The sequence below is a fragment of the Lepidothrix coronata genome, unplaced genomic scaffold (genome assembly GCF_001604755.1).
Source record: "Lepidothrix coronata isolate B3197 unplaced genomic scaffold, Lepidothrix_coronata-1.0 Scaffold115, whole genome shotgun sequence".
Taxonomy (NCBI): Eukaryota; Metazoa; Chordata; class Aves; order Passeriformes; family Pipridae; genus Lepidothrix; species Lepidothrix coronata.
Window position 1 is genome coordinate 1099256 of NW_016690295.1, and position 10751 is coordinate 1110006.

At 41.0% G+C, this 10751-nt stretch overlaps 1 protein-coding gene across 1 annotated transcript in view; it reads right to left on the minus strand.

Moving 5' to 3' along the window:
* Positions 1-1695: 1695 nt before the first annotated feature.
* Positions 1696-10751, minus strand: part of DKK3 (dickkopf WNT signaling pathway inhibitor 3) — a 28559-nt gene continuing 19503 nt past the window's right edge. Inside the window, exons 4-7 of the mRNA XM_017824983.1 lie at positions 9311-9403; positions 6759-6903; positions 4241-4397; positions 1696-2217 (exon numbers count right to left, since the gene is read on the minus strand). Of these exons, the coding sequence (XP_017680472.1) occupies positions 1974-2217; positions 4241-4397; positions 6759-6903; positions 9311-9403 (639 nt within the window). The 3' untranslated portion in view covers positions 1696-1973. The remainder of the gene's footprint in view (positions 2218-4240; positions 4398-6758; positions 6904-9310; positions 9404-10751) is intronic.

Below are 10751 nucleotides of genomic sequence, written 5' to 3' on the forward strand. Positions count from 1 at the left end.
ATTTCATGGAAATACAGACTTTCCCAAGGCAGTGCTGGAATTGTAAGGCTGTGTGTTTGTGTGTATGTGCACATCCCCCCATGTACAGAGTGTTACAGGAAGTGGTTTATAGCTTATCTGCTTAAGTTCCCACCCATTTTTTCTTCCACTGTGAGTTTCCTTTTCCAGAATTGAATTTCTCACCAGTGAAACTTCCAAGTTCCAGATATGATGGACAGCTAATTTCTGCTCCAGAGGGGAAAGGCAATGTTCAACAACTGAACCTTCAGGTCTTCCTTGCATGCTGGCCCACAGCAACCTAAAAATCCTGAGGAATCTGGCAGCTTGAGAACCAGGCACTGCACAGATGAGCTCCCTCGTTCTTCCTCTTCCGTTTGTCCTGTGCTGCCCCTTGCCCAACGTAAGTGAGGTGGAAGAGGGGACAAAGGGCAGAGAGGGAGTACCATCCTCTAGGCAGGGTATGTCATTAAACTGCCCTTTACCATTTATATAGACTGCAGAAGGAACCTTGGAGCTTTTGAAGAGAGGAAAAGAATTACCTATCAAATGGATCATGAATTTTCCTCAAAGACATTTGGAGAGGCAAAAATCTAGAGATGAGATCTGAGGACTGCAGCACCAAGAATTTGAAGGGAGGGTAATACTATCATTAAGAGAGCAATATTTACAGACAGTTACTGCTCTCTTTAGTGTTTTTTTTAAACAGATTTAATTCCTTCTCTTTGTATAGATGGGCTGTCTCTAAAGTACAATAATTTTATTGGGGATAGAAAGGAGAGGTGAATTCAGTAAACTGTGCCTGGGTGTATGTGTTGGTGTGAGAATTGGTTGTAGAATCCTTAAACTGAAAGTCAGACTGTTCTGATGAAATATCATCGTGTTGATTATGATTATTAACATTAATTCTGGTACCCAAGGAATTTATTGAGAAGCTTTCATAAGGCAGACATGGTGAAAGATGTGCAGGCTGGTAGAACAGTCTTACAGCTGCTCCTGTTGGTGCTCTGCTGTTCCAAATTAGAGATAAGCAGTAGGGATTGTTTGGGAAGAAGCGCCATGAAGTTACTTGGCTGGAACCTCATGTCATGTTTTCCCATGTGGAATAACAGATGGTGAAATCTGTACCCCAGAAAACCATTAATAGTGGAAGAGCCATTGAAGCAAACTGATGAGACAAATGGGGAGTTGGGTGGATTGGATTTTACTCTTGGCTTGCCATCGATTTCTTAAATCAATGACCTCTTAAAGATGGTCACAGTAAGCACATCTTGTGACATGCAGAGGTTTATGCCTGTGAAGTGTATTAAAAGCATAAACCATTGCTCAGAGGTTGTTCTCTGGGTGTAAGTCTCTAAGTGCAAGAAGCTATTTCAGTTGTCTTACTGCTAAACTGAAGTCAGGAATTGATGTTCACTGCCCCTGCATCTCACAAAGGGCAGGTGATGATGGAATGTAGCCAACAGGTCCTTAAACAACATTCCCCCAGGAAGGAATGTTCATGTGGTGCAGAGTGCTCCATGGCACTGTGACACCCACAAGCTGGATGTTGCAGCTTCACTGACCATATTTTCTAAAGGAAAAAAAAATTAAAAATTCCTTAAAATTAATGACTACAGTAGTTCAAAGTAGATGGTTCATACTCAAAAGTCACTCTTGAAGTTACTAATAACTTAAAATTATTTATGCTCGTGTGTATTTTTTAATGAGTATAAGTACTAATAAGTTTATTTCTGATGTACACGGGGAAAAAACTAATCCAGAAGAAACACTTCTCATTTGACAGGTTTGGTCCAAGGACTGAATGAATTCAACAGCAATTGGAACATGCAGGTTTGGTGCACAGAGAAGTATTTTCGTTGAAGACCTTGTTTATTGCACTTCTATCCAGCAGTGTGTGTTTAGGGTTTATATAAGCAAGACACTAGACAAAAAATTGCTAGAAATGACTAACTAAACTGCCTGGTGCTTGGACTTTAAATTTCATCTCCCAAAACCAGGTCCTGAGCTGAGTCAGGCTCAGGCTTCAAACCTGCTTGCTCCTCCAGACTTTTTAATTCCCTACGCACTTCCTGAATGACACTGCTTTCTTCATAATCAGAAAGAATATCTCTGGGGATTAAGCTGAGAAATGGCATCTCATCCATGATTAAGGGATCTTCTTTTTCGTTATTCCGGGTTTCATTGGCAGACGGTTCACACACAGATGTAGGGCTGTGGCTGTTGGAAAAAGAGAGACACATCTGGTCACACAGAACAGCATTTTGTGTTCTGCTGGTTTCTTTATACAGTTCACTCCCCACATGAAAACATGTTAAATGCATAATAGATCTATCCTAGCTGACTTCATGAAGATCTGGGGTTTTTACGTGCTTGACAGCTGGAGAGTTTTCCACAGAGCCTAACAACACAAAAATGTTTGATCCTGGGACACAAGATGGCAGTGGCCCTCAGCACAGCCTGGCCCTTCTGCAGGCACTGAGGGTGACTAGACCTTGCTGTTCATGTCATAACACCGAGTTAAGAAACACAGTCATCCAGCTTAAGAGAAAAACTCTGAGCTTTATGTATTTGGTTCCTCACAGTGCAGTGTAATCACTACAATTGCCAATCCTGTTTTGTGAAGCCACCTTGAAAAGTGGCTTCAGTTGCCTGCAAATAAACATCCCACGTTTTTTGCAGCAACTATGAAAGAGAAAGGAATGATTTATAGTTGTGTTCAGGAGTCAGGGGAACAGAACTTGATCATGGTTCCTCTGCTATTTCCCTGCAGTGCAGGGCATGCAACTGGGCTACATGTCCATGTCAGGTGAGCACTACTTGTGCCAGGCACCCCTCAGCAAATGCTGAAAGCTGTATCCTCTTCCACTGGAAACAGCATAAATGAGCTAAAGATGTTCCTGAAGCTTGTTTGCTGTATATTTTGAATTCTTTTGCTCTCTAGGAGTTCCAAGACTTCCATTTGTGCACGGACTATCCCTGTGTTCTCTTTGGTATAATCTAATAGTTTCAGTGTTTATCAGTTGCTTGCAATATTTAGCCAAGGGCCATTTCAAGCAGAGGTGGACTGTTTCTTTATTAAAAAAATGTCAGAATCTTAAAATTCAGATAAAAAGTTCTTTTGACTATAGCTGGACAGTTCAGTTATATTCACACCCTAAGTAATTTCTGTGTTTATATGTCCTCATCTGAAATGTCTTCCTTCTAACTAGATATGACATTTGCTGACAGACCTTCCCTGAGGTTAATGGCACATTAACTAAAATTTTGGTGCAGAAAGGATGGGATCAACTCTGCTTGTTTCCTTAGATGACATTTATGGAACAAAATGTTACCCGATTCCTTTTCATGCATGAAAAAATGTAGAAAGAGTTGGACACACAGGAGAGAAGTATTAATATACATCTCTATCCCAGCTATGCTGTCTTGTTGGAAGTTAATATGATGCTGGTAGGGTGGGAGCAAACTTGGAGAATTTCATAGAAAACATTTAAGTTTTCTAAAAATGCTTTTAATGCAAAACTGAAATGATCTCCCTTCCCCCAGTGAAACTGCTGATTATGCAAATCACTGTCCTTTTAGAGAATGATTAAAGGCATTATCTATGCAAAGTTTTAACTTCAAGCAGAAAACAGCCTGCTTCCTATTTGGGGAAACTCAATGGTAGTGAAGAAGTCTGCACAGTTTGAAGTGTTTCAAGTCTGAGAGCAGATCATAAGTTAGTGGTAGAGAAACTGGCACCCTGGGTTAGTTTGAAACGAGGGGAATGTGCAAACAAAGGTAGATTAATTTTTTTTCTTCAATACATGTGCCCATCTGTAAAGCTGGTCAGTAGTGCAGGAAATACTGCATGTATTTAAAATATCTTTCATGTGTCTTACATATGAAAGCAAGCAAAACATCTAACAGAAGCCCAGCCTAACATAGAAAGATGGTGGACAAAGAACTGTATGCAGAGGATTAAATTGAAATGATACATCTCAACAGCTGTTAGTACTGACTGATTAAAAAGCAGTAACAGCCTGATTAACTCACAGACTTAATTCACATGGGATTAATGTGTTGCCAAACTCATTAAGGCACATTTGTGTGGGACAAAGCAGAAAGTTTCAATGCTACTGATGAGAAAAGTTGTCAAAACATTTTCTAGTGAGGCAGACTCTGCGAGTTCTGTAGCTGTTTACCACAGAAACAGACCCCTCCAAATTTTTAAGCAGGTTGTCTGCCCGGTTTTGATCTTTACCTCTGAGGCTGGCAGATCAAGCCACTTGCACATGGGCACTGCTCGAGCACTCCATCGGGTTCCAGGTCCCAGGTGATGAGGTTGAGAAGTCTGTTGGAGGGATCATGGCAGGGTTCACCTTCCTCAGGTAAGGGTGTGCACACAGGGAACAGCAGCTCTGTGTGCCAAAGGAAAGTCATTTTATGAGAAGTCCGTGGCTGTCTGCTAACCTGAGATGACCTCATTTCTGAAGTGTGTATGCATTATAGAAAAAGACAGATTTGACCTCTCTTAAAGTCCCCTTACAAATAAAGGAGCCATAACTTAATGTTTTTTCCACTAGGTGGGAGTAAGACATTTGAAGTTTATGCTTAATGAGCAAGATCAACTCCTGCTCTTCCCAAAGAGAGTGAGTGTCAAGACAGCAGTACTGCACAACTCCAGCCCTTGGAGATTCAAAAGGTTATTATAAACCCAAGAAAAAATTACTGTGAATCCTTTGCAATGGTTTAAAATCTGAATAGAGAAATACCTCTGTATTTTAGAACTGTTAGTTTTCCTATTTCTTTGCAGAGGTTACAAATATACAGAGCAATTGTTCAGAGACTAAATAATGAGGTTGCAAGAACTACAACTCAGACGTTTAATTTATTACAGTAATACTGAAACACACAAAGCTGTCTGGCATTTGGGGCTTGGCACCCTTGTTTGTTTCTGCACAGGGATGAATTTCAAGTTGTGTAAGAAATTATTTTAGAAGGCTACATCCTCTGGGTTTCCTGCTGCTAGTAACTTATAGCATCAGTCTGGAATTCAGATTTCCAGATGTTCCTATCCAACCTCCCTTCCTCCTCTTGTCTTCATTCTCCTCATATGGCAGAATAAAACATGAGAGGAATTCAAAATTTAGATTTTTAAAGCAGACTTTGTGTATATACACATATATGCTTCAATGTATATGACCTATCAGTTCCCAATTTCAAAACAGATTCTATATTAACAAGTGAATACCTCATAGTTTACTACAGCTTTATGTAAAAAAATACACATCTTTATTAGGACAACCTTTTGCAATAGTCTGGTGATGAAGAAAGGCTTTGAAGTAGGCAGGCCTAACCTGAAAAACCCTGCTAAAGCACACAACTATAGAGAATAAAAATTCATTGCTATTTATCAATAGCTCTATTTCAAGTTCTAATAAGTGTATTCTATCCATTTTATCAATATTCTTATCTATTGATTTATGTAGGCATATATATATATAAAAATATATTTTTTCTCTGTAACTATATCTGTTGTTCCTTCCTGAGTTACAGGTTTGTACTAAATTTCTAGTCAAGATCTAAAGAGCAGCCTGGTGCTACTAACACCAATGGGATGCACACTTCTAATTTACTCATCTCTGCAGCATAATCAGATTCAGAGTCCTGCATGGTGAGAGTAATAGGCATGTATTAAAAATGCTCTTCCTGTCTTATTTCAGAATCAGAGTACAAAGAAACCTCTGAGAGAGCTTGGCAAAACCTGTAAATGCTTTAGGCAGAACCTGTTGAAGAGAGGAAAAACTGCTCCAACCAAAACTTGTTGAAACCAAACGTGATGAAACCAAATTGAAGGTCCACTATGTAATAGTCAAAATCAACATGGGAAAGCTGAGCATATCTTTGGTTTTCCTGAAATGCCCTGGCAGCCTGATCCACCAGCAAGCTGACAGCAGGACAGGCACCCCAACCATCTGTGAAGGTACAAGGTCACGTCTGGCTCATAGCAAGAACCAGGAAGAAAGCTAGAGAAGTATCTACCTGGTGTAGGGAGGTGGTTGGAAGTGTGCTGTGTCACTACAAAATTAAGGTGAATTATGAAAAATGCAGTGAGAAACTAGTGGGTATAAAACAGTAAAAGAAACTGGACCCTGATCAGGCAGGATTTGGGATTAATTTCAGGCCTGAGACCTTCTCCTCCTGTCCTCCCTTCCGTAAATCAAGTTTCACATTCCCATGTGGAGCGACAACATAATCTGGGACATCATTCCTCTGTGTATCTTGGCTGTCTGGTCAGTATTGCACAGTGTGGTGCCCTGGAAGGCACACATAAAACTCAGAGTATGAAATGTATCTGCAGTCTGATTCTGATAGTCTGCTTGCTGATAGGAAGGAGAAGCCACTTTCAGTAATCTCATCATTTCTTCTGTATATTTTTAATTCTCTTATTTTTGCTCTATTGGGTGAAAATTTGACAACAGAGTTCTGCTACTTTTAAATGTGTAAGATTCCCCTTTGGAAACATAAATTTTTGTGCTTCTCATGCTTGTCTCATCTCTAGCGAGCAACAGGCTTTTCTTTCACCATTGTGCACCCCTACCAGGCTGTTTCTCCCTCCTAATTCTATCAAAGTTTTATAATGAAGTTATAGGTGACGTTATATAAAGGGAGAATGACCTATCGATTCTGTAGAGATTTAGCGACTTCCCCTGGCAAAAGAGGGGATATATTATATATTATACAGTATGATGCAATGAATAGGATAAGCCCCTCTGTACCTTTCTGAAAAGCACAGCACATTCCAGGGTTGCAGTCGTGTTGGTTCTCACAAATGGTGCCGTTCTCTCCTTTTGAAGTGGATTTCCTGCACTCGCCCCAAACGCAGAGCTGGTCTCCACAGCATTCAACATCCCGGGAGCAGGGCTTGCAAAGGGAGAAGGCACGTGAGAAAATTGTCACTTTAGCACTAATTGCTTGTAACACAGACAGCTAAACATAGAATTAACCCTGGTCCTGAAGGCAACTGCATGTATGTGCTTGTAATATATGTGTGTCATATTCCCACTGTTTAAATAGAAATGCTTAGGGTTCTCAGTTTAAGCCTACATAGAACTTTTTGCCAGACAGGAACCTCCACACTACAGTAACAGCACCCCTTCTACACTAATATACTTCCAATACTACAAGACATGAATTCTTATTTTAGCATTCACATGAACACTGATCAGCAGCCAGACACCCCACGGTGTGGGTTGGACAGGGCCTTAAAGGTCATCCAGTTCCAAACCCCACAGCGTGGGCAGGGACACCTTCCACTAGACCAGGTTGCTCAGAGCTCCATCCAACCTGGCCTTGAACACTCCCAAGGACGGGGCATCCACAGCTTCTCTGGGCAACCTGTTCCAGTGCCTCACCACCCTCACAATAAAGAATTTCTTCCTAATATCTAATTCAAACCTGCCTTCTGTCAGTGGGAAGACATTCCCCCTTGTTCTCTCACTACATGCCCTTGTAAAAGTCCCTCTCCAGCTCTCCTATAGGTGCTGGTATTCTCCTTTAGGTACTGGAAGACTGCTTTAAGTTCTCCCTGGAGCCTTTCCTTCTGCAATCAAGGGAAATAAAAATTAAGAAATTAATCATTATCAATGGAAAACATTACTGATTTTTTTTCCATTGTTAAATACAGTCAGGAATTTACAATTTGTTCAGAAGGATTGTTTTCAAAGAGCACAGCAAAAAAATCTTACTAAAATCCATTTGCAGTTGTAATAAGAACCAGATCTCATTGGTAACCAAGAATCTTTGAAAAAAATCCCTGAAAAAAAAAAAATCTCTTCGAAAAGCAGAAATGCAAACCTCTAGCTAAAGATAGCTTTGTGTGACAACTGCCCCAAGTGTTTCAACTACACACACCTAATAAATCAACCTAATAAAAAGGGTGTGTCACATTGTTCCTTTTTTTAGGAACAATCTAAGATTAACATCTTAGAGATTCCTAGCAGGTCAGTGCTTTAACAGCTTTTTCCTGTCTGTGTTAAGCCCTGTCTGGGCAGCCATACAAAATCTGAATTTCTTTTCCAGTGAATCCCACAGGAAGTGCTTAACACAGGGCAAAGAGTAGGACTGCACTGGTACTATTAAGACCTGCTAACTGGGGAGAAAAATGCTTTGTAATTGCAGGGATTCAAGGTCAGGGAATTGATCCCACCTCCTTCAGTCTGAGCTCACTTTACAACAGCTAACACCCCATTTTTACTTTCTTTATCCTACAAGTGTTCTGCTGAGGACTGAAAAGAAAAGGTGGGATTATAGGGGGGCATAGGTGAGGGGCAGCCTGATCTTTGTTTTGAATTATTTCATCTTAACATGAAAAATTATCAGTTTAACATTTTCTAAAATACAAAGAATAAGCTTTCTCAATGACACTTATAGGACATGATCAGGATTTTAAGCAAGCATTCAGTACACTGAAGTCAATAGAGCTCCCTGAAGTTATCAAGATAACTATTTAAATCATTTCAGGAACAGCCTGGTGCTTTTAGGTTATAACAATCCTATTCAGTTTACATGAATTTACAGTAACATTTAGTTGCTTGTACACTGGACTGTCTGCAAATGCTTTGAGGAGTGAATTTGTTTTGCAAGAAGCCATCAGCAGAATTTAGTTGAAAAAGGACAGTCAAATAAAAGGGCTTTTTTGACAGGCTGCTTCTAAACTGGATTTTGATCACAGAAAAAGCCTGAACTTCCCAGGCATCTGTCCCTTACAGAAGATAATCTAACCATAGCTGCTATTAAGAACATTGATCTTCTAGCTCAAAAGACAGGAATTGACTGCTTCCTGAGGTTCACAGATTCAAATAAGAGAAGAGGGTCCTGTACAGTCCCCACTGCACTACAGCACTGTACAGTTTGCCAGTGAAGGGAAGAGGGCAGGCTGCTGCAATTCCCTTTGTGAATCCAGAGCTGGAAACGACCAACTGTCAGCTGAGCCTTGGGAGCTGCCACAGTATTTCCTCTTTTCCCATTCCACTGCCAACCTACAATGTGTTAGCTTATGCTGTCCTCAGGCCACCCAACAAGGCAAGCTTGAGTCAGGAGGAGCTCAGGGCAGATTTTGGAGCATATGAGAACAGAAACCTTGAAACCGAGTTTTGTTAACAGGAAGAAAAACCCCACCCAACCCAAAAAACTCTACGCATTCATTTTTTTTACCCTCATGCAGAAAGCTTTGCCGCTTCTTTTCTCCCAATTTCGGCTTGTTGACATTAGCAACAATAACATTGAGTTTCTACAGATCACATAAAATCACGTCTCATTCAGGACTTACTGTATGCTGGGTTTTGCAGAGCTGACATTTGTATTCAAAGGTGGAGAACTGGCAATATTTCCCTGTTTCACAGTCTTCATCGATGATACACTCCTGAAGAAAAGGATAAAAGTGTAAGTTGCCACTGTGTGACTGAAATCTGTATCTCTTCTTGAAATACCAGAAGCTCTTGATTGATTGTATTTCTTACTTGGGAACCAAGGAAAAAAGCTTGCTTCAATTCTTCATACAGCCACAGCTCTGTTAACAGACCAATGTTATCTCCCTGGCTTATCTAAATACTCCGGCCTCAAATTGTTAGGTGGCTTCACTTCTTGTATACGTATTAATACCAGCTACCTCAAGAGAAGAAATTATCTAGTTCTGCAGGCTTTTTGTGCTTTTGTTGTTTGGGGCTTTTTTTTTTTTTTGATGGGGGGCATTGAAGTCATTTGTATTAAATCTGCTGTATTTGAGTACAGTTGTGATTTATTACTTGTTGTTTTTTTCAGATGGGGGACAAGACTGAAGCAAAGAGGCTACACTACTGCAGCCACAGCAGCCAGGAGTATCTTTATGCTCTGTGGGAGACCCTTCTGCACCAGCTTTCTTGATCTCAGGCCAGGTAGCTTTAAGCTGTCCTCCCTCCTCTTCCCCAGCAACATCAGTGCCGGCATCAGAAACTCCCCAGCATGCTTGGCTTCACTAAACCAGCAAGGACCTCCCTAAGGGAGAAGGGGAATGTGTTTCCTTTTGCTTTTAACTGTTCCTCTGCTCCCCTTTCAAGGGGCACAGGAATTCTTCTCAGGCAATCTTCGCAGTGGCTGAGTATTTTTGTCAGCAGTTATTTCTACGCTGAAAAATGCAGTTCTTCCTTCTGCAGGACTGGTAACGTTCAGCATCCCTGGGGCTTCATGGTAGCAGCAGCACTACTGCACAGCCAGTACTTCTGGGAGGCATGGATGTAACACACCACTGGATTTCCTTTTCTTGGCTGGTGGCATGTCTCTCATGTACCTGTCACCATAGCCCATCACCTACAACCTCATTGCTGCAAACGTCTAAATACCTACATGTGTAAGTTTTAAATCCTTCCTTTAATTTGATTTGAACATTGCAAAATATGCAGGAGCAGATTCTCAGCTGGCATCTCCCTGCTCTCAGCAGAGGTAATTTACATTTAGTAATATAAGATTGACAAGTACTAAAGAGCCCCAAACATCCTAGGGAAAAACAGCCCCACATTCCCTAGTGCATCGGCCTTTGCTACCCAGCCTGGACTCCAGGATAGGCCTCAAGCCAGCAAAGGTGCCTGAGCACATCTGGCTTTTCAAACCTGGGATCATTTCACAGCCTGAACAAAAGTGTTCGTGGGAGAGGGACACCCGAGTCTGAATCTGAATCACAAACTCAGGCTGAAGTTTCCTCACCCAGAGGTCCTACGAGCATTGTGGAAGAGACA